Below are 11799 nucleotides of genomic sequence, written 5' to 3' on the forward strand. Positions count from 1 at the left end.
TTACAGGGACCCGGTAGTCAACATCTCCTGCCGCTTCGCTTCTCGGATAGCTAATACTTGTGTGCATACATTCCCTTCACTCCATCTTGCTCGTCACTGGATTAAATCACGTAAGGAGTGAGATAGGAAGAAGGGATATACCCTCGTTACATTGCGGAGCGAATGTCAATGATGTTTTTTCTCAATTTGCTTGGTAGGTACATGCCACATGTAGTCAAAAGTAACATTTCCAATTTTGCTTCTTATTGATGACAGAGAGTTTAATCCAAATCTAAAAACTTTAGCAACTAATACTTTACGAATGAGGATGATATTACTTTATTGCATGGTAGTCATGATTTGCAGACAAAAGCCAAAATCTTTGGGTGTCGTCACGGGTATCTTTTGTAAGACATACAGTCAAGACTTGAGGATCATGGGTCATGGAAAGTTATCTTATTCAATATTATCTTGCATATCATTGCTTAAAGCCAAGAGATTAATGAATAAATTGCGTTAATAAACTCTTAGGGCTCATTTAGAAGTGTTTTTAAAACGACTGAAAGACTTTTGAGGAAAACGTTTTTAAAACTAATTCTTAATAAAAATCCAAGTGAATCTTGAAAAAATATTTTAAGTGCTTTATGCAATAAGCACATATTTGGTACTTCTTTTAAAAAACACTTAAAGTGCTTCTAGAACAAAAAAAACAATTAGGCCAAAAGCATTTACAATCGTTTAAAAACACTTACAAGCAAACTCTTAGCCTATATTATTATGTGACCACGGTTGGGCGGCTGAAGAATCTTCTCACATTGTTTGTAAGGTTACCAAGTCAACACAACCGGCTATACAACGATAAGAGCTTAATCATAATGTACAAACTGCTGCCTTTTCTCTAACTCGTTTCGTGTTCATATCCCATCCGTGACACTTCTACTCTTCCTTTGATCTCATCTGATATGAACCATGTTACTCAGCAAAATGTCCAACACTAGTGTTCTACTTTGTTTCATCGTTCTAGCCGCTTTCGCGATTGCGAATGCTTCTGGTTCCGAATCGAAGGAAAGGATTGGTGTGTATGCGCTCAAGAAGGGTGATCTTTCAGTCAAGTTCACCAACTGGGGTGCAACTATCATCTCCCTCGTCTTACCGGACAAAAATGGTTTGAGTTCATTTCTCGAATTCTATGAACTTTGATTTTACCTCGATAGTTTCCTGTTTCTCGAATTCTTGTGTTAACTTCTTTTCGGTTTTCCTGTTTCTTCCTTTCTGGTGTTTGCAGGAAAGCTTGCTGATGTAGTTCTCGGGTACGATTCCGTCAAAGAGTATACGGTGAGTTTTCTCTTTTCCTGTATTTTTTTTTTCTGTTTAGTGTTCTTGTTGTGGTGTTCCAAAGCTTCTATGAGGGATCCACACTGCTGTGTTTGTCTCATAGGGAGGACAATGTTAGTTTGGATTTTAGGCAAGAATTAATGTGGATGTGCTAGCTATGTTTAGTTGTTTTTATTTTCACATTAATCTTTGAAATGATTTGATTAGCTGGGCAGGGGAGCTGTAGGATGTGGTAATCTCTAGTCTTATTTTTATGGGAAATTGGCCGAAAAGGTGAAAATACAAATTTAAACGATAACTTTCAGTATTTGATCGGTATGTTGTTAATATTTTATCAAAATATTTGAGAGGTGTATGATTTATAAAATTATTATTTCAGTCAGTTTGTGTTAGAACCTAGCTCCACATCTTCTACAATTGCACAGAGAGATAGTAACAGAACAACAATATCATTTCATTCACCCCCTTCCTTCTCTTACAATGTACTATTTATACTCGTGCTCAACTCTAACTGTCACCACAAGATGATGCCATCTGGCATCCTAACAGTTTGTCTATTTTTTATTAAATGATTTCTTATTCTTGAATCAACCAAATCTACATTTCTTGAATGTCATGGAAAATTTGTAAAATTGTGATTAACCCCAGCTGGAAATTTATCTGTAGTCAAGGAAAATGCAGGCAAGATTTTAAGTCAATGGTCAAGTTTTTCCTAATCTTGAAACAAAAAAAGTTGTCCATTTGAAAAGTTATAGGGAAACACACTCCTTAAAATAATACAACTAGAGAAGTGATGAAGGGACTCTCTCAAAGTGGCTCTCATGGACTCTCTGTCACCTCAAAAACGTCAATTTTGTTGCCAACATTATAAAACATTGTGCAAAGTATGAGGTGACAAAGAATCTATGAAGAGTCCCATTTTTTTGAGAGTCCCTTAGCATTTCTCATACAACTAACCACATGGACAGAGTTTTTGGTTCCTGCACTTCTGCTACTCACAACAATTGTTTTTAACCAATCATTCCATATAAAACCAAAAAAGGATCATGCTATGCAGAATGCAGAGCAAGTTGAAGGTGTGCAAATCTAAGTCTTGACCTGGGTTTTTTGTTTTGGTCTATATTTAAATAGTTACTATATTGTAGATACTTGAATGATGATTTACAGTAACACGTGAATCGAAGTGGTTGGTTGACCAGTGTGTTTGTCCTGTAACTCGAGAAAAACTTACGTGCACTAGAATGTTAAAGTGGCGGTTTGCATTTTTCATGATCCTCTTATGTGGATTAGGATGGTGTTGATGGATAATTGCTTAGGGATCTCCAAGGCTTGTTTTGTTTAGGGTTTTTGACCCTCCTATTTTACCAAAAAAAAAAAAGAAAAGTGACGGTATTTCAAATCTACCACTTGGGTCTCACCTTGCTTTTTTACTCCTGCAACTGTCTAATTGCTTCTGTTTTCATTGTGATTTGCAATTTTGCAGAATGATACTTCTTACATCGGTTCTGTCGTTGGACGGGTTGCTAACAGAATTGGAGGAGCTCAATTTACGTTAAATGGAACTCACTACAAGCTAGTTGCTAATGAGGGAAAAAACATACTTCATGGTATATACATTAATCTTGTTTTAACTTGAAACTAATCTTGTTTTAATCTGTGTTTTAGCTTAATACCTGCAACTTAATTTACCTTATTGAATTGGTTAACTGAATGTCAGGTGGCAAAAAAGGATTCAGTGATGTTGTCTGGAAAGTGAGAAAGTACAAGAACGAAGGCCATTCTCCTTCCATTGCCTTCACCTATCATAGTGCCGATGGCGAACAAGGTATACGCAACTTCACTACGTTCGCTTTTGTATGTGGTCTAGATGCTACTGTGACGGTTTCCCAAGCAAATCAAGCATTGTTATGCTTTTGAACTTTCCAACATTGACCATACATGATTTAATTTGGATACTGCTACAATGACATCTCGTTGCATAAAAGTTCTCGTTCTGCACACTGAATTCATTGTTACATAATCTGTGCAGGATTTCCCGGCGATGTGCTAGCTACCGTGAGCTATACCCTCACTGGAGACAACCAACTGAGCATAAAAATGAAAGCTAAGGCTCTAAACAAACCGACACCGGTCAGTCTAGCTCAACACACCTACTGGAACCTCGGCGGTCACAACAGTGGCGATGTTCTGTCCCAAGACGTCACGATCTTTGCCTCTCATTACACTCCCGTCGACAGTCACCTCATTCCCACCGGCAAAATAGCTTCTGTAAAAGGAACCCCGTACGACTTCCTCAAGCCTGATGCTGTGGGAAGCAGGATCAACAAGCTGACTAGCGGTTACGACATCAACTACTGCCTCGACAGCAGCGGTGTAGGCAACAAACTGAGGCCTGCCGCGGTGGTGCACGACAAGAAGTCCGGGAGGGTTTTAGAGCTGTCGACGAATGCGCCCGGCTTGCAGTTCTACACGAGTAACTCTCTCAAGGATGTGAAGGGGAAAGGAGGGTTTGTGTATGAACCGCATGCAGCGTTGTGTTTGGAGACTCAAGGGTTTCCGGATTCTGTCAATCACCCTAATTTCCCTTCCACAATTGTGACTCCCAAAAAGCCTTACAAGCATTTTATGCTTTTTAAGTTTTCAATTAAAGCTTAAATTAGCTTCATACGTCTCATGAGTTTCGTGGCTAAAAGAGGAATGTCACTATTCTCACCTTTTGTGATTTGAATTTCTTGTAAGAGTAGGTTCTAGGGAATGAATAAATGTAATGATTAAATGCATTGATCTGGACATAATTCGAAGATTTTTCCCCAGCGCGTCATGGCATGTTTGCTTATTTAAAATAGGAAACTCGTGGTTAAAGTTTAAAAACAATCAACCAAGTGCACGTGCGCAATTGTCCACCGTGGATGTGTTTACTGCTTCGAAACTTCAAGCAGTTTCATGCACATCAACGGTTGGCAATTGCTCAGGCAGTTCACGTACGACACAAATAATTCAATGAGAAACACAGATTGCAGATTACCGACAAGGGCAGTTACTGACGAAGAAACAAGAAAACATGAAACCTTTTTCACTGCACATACAACAAGCATCTTTAAGATTCTTTTCTTTGGTAAATTTCTATGCTCAATATCTATGTCTAGCCATACAAGTTAAGCTTGATGACAAAACCCTATAAACTCGACTCTCCGAAGAACACACTGACATTCGACTCAGATAAAACAACTGAGGTCTTTTCTTTTCTCACTCTGTCCCATTCCTTAAACGATAACTTCTGACGAAAGGAAACGAAATGGAAAACTAACGGGAGCTCAATCTTACGATTGTGCAGATTGCGCAATAGGTCTGGGTGATCGGTTAAGATGGTTTAGGTGATATGGTGAGGCATGCGGACCATTTGGCATGGATCGGGTTCTGGTTGGTTGTCCATTCCTTGAAACCCCAGCCAGCCCTCTGCTGCCATTTCGAGAATTTGGATTGGACCCAGGAGCTTGTAAGGCTTGGTAGTAAGACGAGGAGCAGGCCATGTCTTTGAGATCGGGAAGAGGCTTCAGCACTTCAACAACTTCACTCATCAGGGGTCTAGCCTTGGGGTCACGGCTAAGACAACGGGCAGCCAAATGAAATGCCTTCTGAGCACCTTTGATAGAGAAGCGGCCTTCAATTCGAGGATCTACTAGACGATAGAACCTTCGCCTGTCTCTCAGATGCGGGTGTGCCCACTCAACCAAGTTATGCTCCCCTTTGGGTCGGTTTTTGTCCATAGATCTTTTACCAACCAACATTTCAAGCAGAACCACCCCGAAGCTATACACATCACTTTTTGAAGTGAGGTGTCCTGATAGAAGATGGCTTGCATTATATAAATTAGTTTACATTCCACAAAAGCAAAAGAGCATAAATAATGAGATGCAGTAAGCACTGTTGAGACCAAGGCAAAAAAGATGATTCATACAGTTTATGATACCAACCTGTCATTACATACTCAGGGGCTGCATAACCGTAAGTGCCCATAACTCGGGTGGAGACGTGAGTTTTGTCTCCCTTTGGAGCATCTTTGGCGAGCCCAAAATCAGAAAGCTTGGCAGTGTAGTCCTGGAAGAATAAATCATTGATTAGAAGAATAGGTATCAGGTAAAAACAAAGACATTCGAACCTGAACTCAGTAACACACCGCATCCAGCAATATATTAGATGTTTTGAAATCTCGATAAATCACTGGCCTTTCGGCTTCCTCATGAAGAAAGGTAAGACCCTTTGCAGCGCCAAGAGCTATTTTCATCCGGATAGACCAAGGGAGCGGCCAGGACTCTGAAATTGGGGAAAAAATAGTACTGAAGTATAAAAAAATCAAACAACCAGAACTTACACTGCAGACTCTCATTCACATCTAACTTTTGTTTTTTGTTTTTTCAGGAAACATCTCACGGAAATTTTTTCAGGTGTGGCAACTTAAACTCGAGCATTCTTACCACCTCACCACATTTAATCATGACGTGGATCCAACTTTGGTAAGTTTTAACCCCTTTCTTTATTTAGATGTAAATTAACAGTAGGAAATAAATCGTAATCCACAACCTCCAAACATGAATTTAAGATTGTATTATCACAATTTGCATATGAATAGCATCTAAAACATAGAAACTTTTCATTCCTAAGACAAGCACTTTCAAACACACTATAACAAGCTAAAAACTTCAAGGACCTGTGTTAAAACAGCATCCACACACGTCAACGCTAATACTAATAGAAAACCGGTCACCAAAAAATACAACCACCATCATCCTTATGTCCCTCTGCATCACATTAAACTCTATCCTAGGTTAAATTCAGTGGGAGTCACAGTAGTTCAAATCACTCGCAAGCATTAAAAGGTGAACATAAATCTTCAAGCCAAAAGAAAATACACATCTAAACACTTGTCACAAGGAAGACCAAATTCAAATTTCGAGCAGATATAGTTTTGAGTACATACTTCTAAAGAGGTGATTCTCCAAGCTTCCCCGAGGCATAAACTCATATACAAGTAACCTTTGATCATCCTCAATGCAATAACCATATAGTTTGACTAAATTAGGATGAAGTAGGTCGCCAAGATAATTAACTTCAGCCTACAACATGGAAAAGACAAAACATCATTCGTCATCCACGAAGGAGAAACAAACACCCCATAATTCTAATTAGTGGTAACGGACAAAAAATGATAATGAGGTTCCATACCAGCCATTCTTTATGACCTTGAAGTCCGTCATGGTTCAGAGTCTTTACGGCAACTGCAAGCCCACCTCCAGGTTTTACTGGAGCAGTTCCATGTTCGTCAATCCAGCCTTTAAATACACAACCAAATCCACCTTCGCCCAGAAGATTCACAGGTCTAAAATTCTTTGTTACAGACTTGAGCTCATCAAAGGTGAACTTTCGTAGCTGGGAAGCAACTTTCAGTTCCTCAGCTGCCTTAGGAGTAGGCACAGTACTTCCTGTGTTACTGGTGGTTGAAGACAAAGCAACTGGAGCACCTGGTTGGTCTTTGATCGATTCATGTGTACCTTTACTTTCTGCTGGTTCACAAATGACACCACATCAAATCATTAGGTATAATTTAAGACAACCAGCTTAGCCTTATATAAAGAGTAGGCACAGATTCTAAATTTGGCATGACTAGGATATATGATATGCATTGATAGAGAAGTCTGCATATTTATCAAGCATTGATGAGGTATTTTATACACCAGAACTCGTAATAGGAAAATGCTCTGCCAATGTGAGTATCCCGTTAAATGGTTTCCTCATTTAATTATTATTTTTTATTATCGGAAGCATACTCTGTGGATATGCTAAATTGTTTACGGATTAACATCTAGATGATCATAAAAAAATTGGACACGGCTATTTGAAGGAGTAGGTGACCATGACTAGAGCCCTCCCTGCTAAAGATAAGATTGCTAAACAGTTAACCGGACACAGGTAACACAGAGTTCCACCTACGTTACTTTCATGAAAGAGTTTTGTTTCAGTCAGTTGTCCACGTGCACGTGGAGAGTAACTATCATCGCCGTTACAAAATGTGCATACAGAGACGTGTCTCATCACATTAGAGATGCATTAATTGTCAAGACAACTCTAAAATCTTCCGCTAAAACTGGAAACATTATCATTTCACAATAGCACACAGCGAACAGCCAAATTAACACATGCACAGAATTTATACAAAACAATGAAAGGGTACACCTGTGTATCCCTCTTACCCCGCATCCAGAGACACGAGTCAAAGAATAAACTAGCCGCATTTCATAAGCACAGAGCAAATCAAACACGTGCCAGCATTTATCCAAAACCACAAAAGAATGATCTAGCCCTATATCCTTATGTTTGGGAGCATCCAGAAAACACAAGTCCAATTCGAATCTAGATAACAGAACATACTTAAAAAGTCAAAATCAAACGTGCTGGAAATGTTTAGGCAAGTTGGAATGTTCGGTAGAATTGGTACAATTCTAATTCAAAATGTGAAGAACACCTCATGGTTGAACTTTCGAAAGTTCTTAGCCTTTCTTGATTAATAAACTACCAACTAAAGAAACCTTATCACTGGATAAAACCAAAACCCAGAAACAATGCACAAACAGATACAATCACAGAATGATCGATGTATCCAACCAGAATAACAAATACAGAACCAAATGAAGATTGATGAATAACATGATCACTTCAATTCTTTCACAAACATCTATATTCATGGCGCACCGACGTGCTAAATAACATGATCGCACCAGTACATTGTCAATGAATCAATCAAAATCTAATCTGCAGGTAAAACCATAAAAATTGGGACAAATTGTATAAGAAAAACGTCGTAAAACAAAACGAAATTTAAGGAATGAATTGAATTATACCATCTGGTGAGCTAGTTCCACTTGCAGAACTATTAAGTTTGGTCTTTGGAGACATGCACCTCCCCATGAACCTTAACTTCATCCAACACCCTGTCACTTCATCTTCGTCATCTTTCTTTTCCTTTCCCTTCGATTTCCCGACATTCTTAGCTTCAACAAAAGCATCAGGACCCAATTCCATGTTGTCAAAACTCAAAATTAATCCCCCGTTTGCGAAAATATATGAAATTTCACCAAAAAAACCGATCTGTCAATCCCCTTTGAAAACAACCAAATTATGAATTCAGAAAACAACTCTGAAAAAAAACAACCTCAAAAGAGAAAAACTGCCCAAAGAATCATAATTCTAGGAAACGCATTGGGTCCTTCGCAGATATGAGAATCCTGAATTCAGAAAAAAAAACCCAAAAAACACTGAAACCAACTCGAAAAATCAAGCTTTTTGCTTCAAATCAAGACAAGAAAAACGACATGCATGCGAAAATGACGACCACCTAGTAAAATTTGCAGCTAAAACAGAGGAGAATGTCGGACTCGGAACGAAGAAAAAAACCCAGGAACAAAATCTCAGAGGGCGACGAGTTCTAAGAGAAAGAACACATTTTGCACTCGAAAACCATCACTTGGTCACTCGCAGCAAAACTAAAAAACAAAAACACACATTCACTGGCACAAAAAAGACGTAGAGACACGGAGACAGAACAGAAACAACTACTGAATCGCGTCGAGGTTAAGCTAACCAGAAACCTAAGAACAATGTGGTTTGGTTTGGTGAGAGAGAGAGGAGCCAAACGCGCGTTAAGCATGAAAAGGAGCGAAGGACAAGCGTGAGGAATGAGGAGGATGTTTGAGAGGGTTTTAAGGGAGAGAAACAAGAGAGAGGAGGGGGAACAAGAGGCAGTCACTCAGTGAGTGAGAAGAGATTTTTTAGTACGCCGATGACAAGATTTTAACATTAATTGTTATAATACAAATGCTTAGATACTTGAAAAAAAAATTATTTCAATCACTTATATACCGACATTTTAATGTACGGACTATGTTATAGCACATTGAAAATTTTCTAGTGAGTTATCCAAACAAACGGTTTGTTTGCCGTCCTCCAACTTGTGACTAAAACGTTACTATGCCAATTCTCGGTTGCCACATTTCATGTGTTTTTTGGCGAAAAAAGGAACATAAATTTTAAAATTGAAAAAGATAATTACAAATTTTGATGATGATGGATGCTCATGCAGATGCTCAACACATTGTTTGACTGCAAAATTATGGCGTTCTTAGGACTTAATTTGTCTTATTATTGCTAATTGGGATAAGGGTTTTTCTCTTTGGATTAGGCCAGTGTGTCCATCTCTTGTAGTTGAGTTTGAATTCCTTTTAATGTAGATTAGAGTAGATTTAAACATTCTAACAACGATGTTATTTAAACACATAAAATTAACATACTTGTTGACACACTTTATAGATGGTTTCTTCCATTATATGTCTGCACTAGTTTTGTGTGTCAAGTAGAAACATAAAACTGACAACATTACTGATACATACTCTAATACTAATGATCTCACGCCGTCCTAATGCTATTTAGACACATTTGATGACACACTCTAATGCAATTGACACATACAATGATAGGACCAACCTCATTAAATAGCGTGTTGAGCAATGTTAAATTGTTGTGCATCTAAATAGCTTTCTCAAAAAACAAGAAGACAAAAACAGAGGTTTTTTCCTTTTACTTTATCTTTTTGTGGTGTGGTTTTTATGGTGTTAACTTTCTGCTCGTTTTTTTTCAATTTCTGTTGAGGACACTTTAATGCATTCTTGTCGGATCTTTTTAACTTTTGTTGTTGTTTTTGTCGTGCAAGCCCAATTGCCATTTACAATTAGGGGATGCATGATCAACCGATTGGATTGTGAATTGAGATCTGTTTAGTTTAATTTCGCCTTACACCATCATCACTATTACTAATCTCACGATCTGTTTAGTTTAATTTCGCCTTACACCATCATCACTATTACTAATCTCACTTCTATATTATAGTGATATCAAATTAAACAGGTCTTCATGGGTACTCATTAATAACTCAATTTGCCACCTCTACTTACAACGGCTAATATCAGCACCATGCGCGAGTAAATGCACTTCTCTTCATAAGAAATTATGCTTTGACTAGTGCTATTCACACACCGCATTTTACTTCCTATATACTATTGTCAATTTTTGTCAATTGATCTTTTTCAAATGGGGCTTTCTTGCAGAAACGGCTATGCCGACTTTTAATAAGTCTCATATTCAACCAATTCTGAAAGCAAGGACTTTTGCTTCTGTGGTTTCCACCCCAACTAAAGATGTTCATCTCAGCCAACTTCCGACTCCAGTTGTGCTTGGCGACAAAACATATGTCAAAATTAGCAAGGATTTATACCAAGAACAGTTGAAGTTGTTTCAAAATAATCTCCTTGGACGTTTGCTCCTCAAAAAGGATTCTACGCCAATGAAGACCGGTGCTCTAAAATCTTGTTTAGAAGATGCATGGTGCCCTACTACACCATGGAACCTTGTTCCTATAAGTAAAGGTTATTTTGATATCCATTTCAATAAGGAAGATGATATGCGACGGGCATGGGGTAGCGGTACGTGTACTCTCGCTACTGGTTTATTCAGGTTATCAAAATGGACGCTAGATTTTTAACCAGGTGACGTTCTCCCTCAAACTCATGCTCAGTTATGGATTAAATTTTTTGGTTTGAGTCAGGAATATTGGCATCCTAGACACTTGATGGAAATTGTGAGAGGGGTTGGCACTCCCTTGCAACTAGATGTAGCTATAAGGGAAAGGCAATATGGTTATTATGCACGTATATTAGTTGATGTCAATCTTGCAGATGATTTACCTACATCCCTTATGGTTGAAAGAGAAAGTCATGGCTTCCCAGTTGAGGTGGTTTATGAAAATTTACTGCCTAAATGTAGTCACTATGGTTTGATAAGGCATTTGGTTAATAGTTGCAAACAACTTAAACAGATGCCGAGAGGTTGTTCTCGTAGCCGGACGCGGAATGTTGGTAACAAGGGGGACAACAAAATTGGAGATCACTCTCGGAGTCAACTGCACATGGAATATTGTCCCAAAAAGGATACGGCTACCAGTTAATGTTTTATGTGGGTCACATGCTTCTGAACCTCTTAAACATTGTTACCTGCCTTCAATACTGAAGGTAATGAGGCAGTGGTTGATGGTAATGACGAGCCCATTCTTCAGTCTCTGCTTGATACAGCGCCAATTGTCTCTGGTAATGATAATAATGTCATACTAACTCCCGATAATGCCCATATTCTCATAAACCAAGTTCTTGAACAGGTGGTCGATAAGGCCTTAAGGATTATTGCTCAAGTTGTGGTTAATTTTGAAAATGAAGAACATGGTATCCAATCCCTTGGGATATCTCATATTTGCAATTCTATGACCGGATCGTTGTCATCAGATGGATCACATTCTCAAAATGGTCATTCTTATGGTCAGCATTTCGGCAACACCGATGTCCCAAATAATTTTGGCTCGCAGGATCTTCATGACGACTCTAGCAT

At 38.6% G+C, this 11799-nt stretch overlaps 2 protein-coding genes across 3 annotated transcripts; one reads left to right on the forward strand and one right to left on the reverse strand.

Moving 5' to 3' along the window:
- Nucleotides 1–694: 694 nt before the first annotated feature.
- Nucleotides 695–4130, forward strand: LOC103404424 (uncharacterized). The gene is made up of 5 exons (XM_008343331.4): nucleotides 695–1144; nucleotides 1265–1314; nucleotides 2798–2921; nucleotides 3032–3139; nucleotides 3344–4130. Exons 1-5 carry the CDS (start codon nucleotides 949–951, stop codon nucleotides 3967–3969), a joined length of 1104 nt encoding a protein of 367 aa, XP_008341553.1. The 5' UTR covers nucleotides 695–948; the 3' UTR covers nucleotides 3970–4130.
- A 221-nt stretch (nucleotides 4131–4351) lies between these two features.
- Nucleotides 4352–9197, reverse strand: LOC103404423 (serine/threonine-protein kinase PBL34-like). Of its 2 annotated transcripts, none has more exons than XM_008343330.4 (6): nucleotides 8211–9197; nucleotides 6538–6872; nucleotides 6293–6428; nucleotides 5492–5628; nucleotides 5289–5412; nucleotides 4352–5155 (listed from the first exon to the last, which is right to left on the reverse strand). In XM_008343330.4, the coding sequence occupies exons 1-6, from the start codon at nucleotides 8389–8391 to the stop codon at nucleotides 4635–4637; spliced, it is 1434 nt and encodes a 477-aa protein (XP_008341552.3). In that variant the 5' UTR covers nucleotides 8392–9197; the 3' UTR covers nucleotides 4352–4634. The 2 variants fall into 2 exon arrangements, with proteins under 2 accessions (XP_008341552.3, XP_008341551.3); XM_008343329.4 differs by having other exon boundaries at nucleotides 6538–6875; nucleotides 8211–9109.
- Between the last annotated feature and the right edge of the window lie 2602 nt (nucleotides 9198–11799).

Source organism: Malus domestica, chromosome 17 (assembly GCF_042453785.1).
Source record: "Malus domestica chromosome 17, GDT2T_hap1".
NCBI classification, from domain to species: domain Eukaryota; kingdom Viridiplantae; phylum Streptophyta; class Magnoliopsida; order Rosales; family Rosaceae; genus Malus; species Malus domestica.

Coding starts and splice junctions, on each gene's coding strand:
- LOC103404424 (XM_008343331.4), top strand. CDS start 949: ATGTTACTCAGCAAAATGTCCAACACTAGTGTTCTACTTTGTTTCATC. Junction 1,145..1,264: donor CGTCTTACCGGACAAAAATG/GTTTGAGTTCAT, acceptor TGGTGTTTGCAG/GAAAGCTTGCTGATGTAGTT. Junction 1,315..2,797: donor ATTCCGTCAAAGAGTATACG/GTGAGTTTTCTC, acceptor GCAATTTTGCAG/AATGATACTTCTTACATCGG.
- LOC103404423 (XM_008343329.4), bottom strand. CDS start 8,391: ATGGAATTGGGTCCTGATGCTTTTGTTGAAGCTAAGAATGTCGGGAAA. Junction 6,429..6,537: donor AAGGTCATAAAGAATGGCTG/GTATGGAACCTC, acceptor TCCATGTTGTAG/GCTGAAGTTAATTATCTTGG. Junction 5,629..6,292: donor GGAGAATCACCTCTTTAGAA/GTATGTACTCAA, acceptor CCCCAATTTCAG/AGTCCTGGCCGCTCCCTTGG.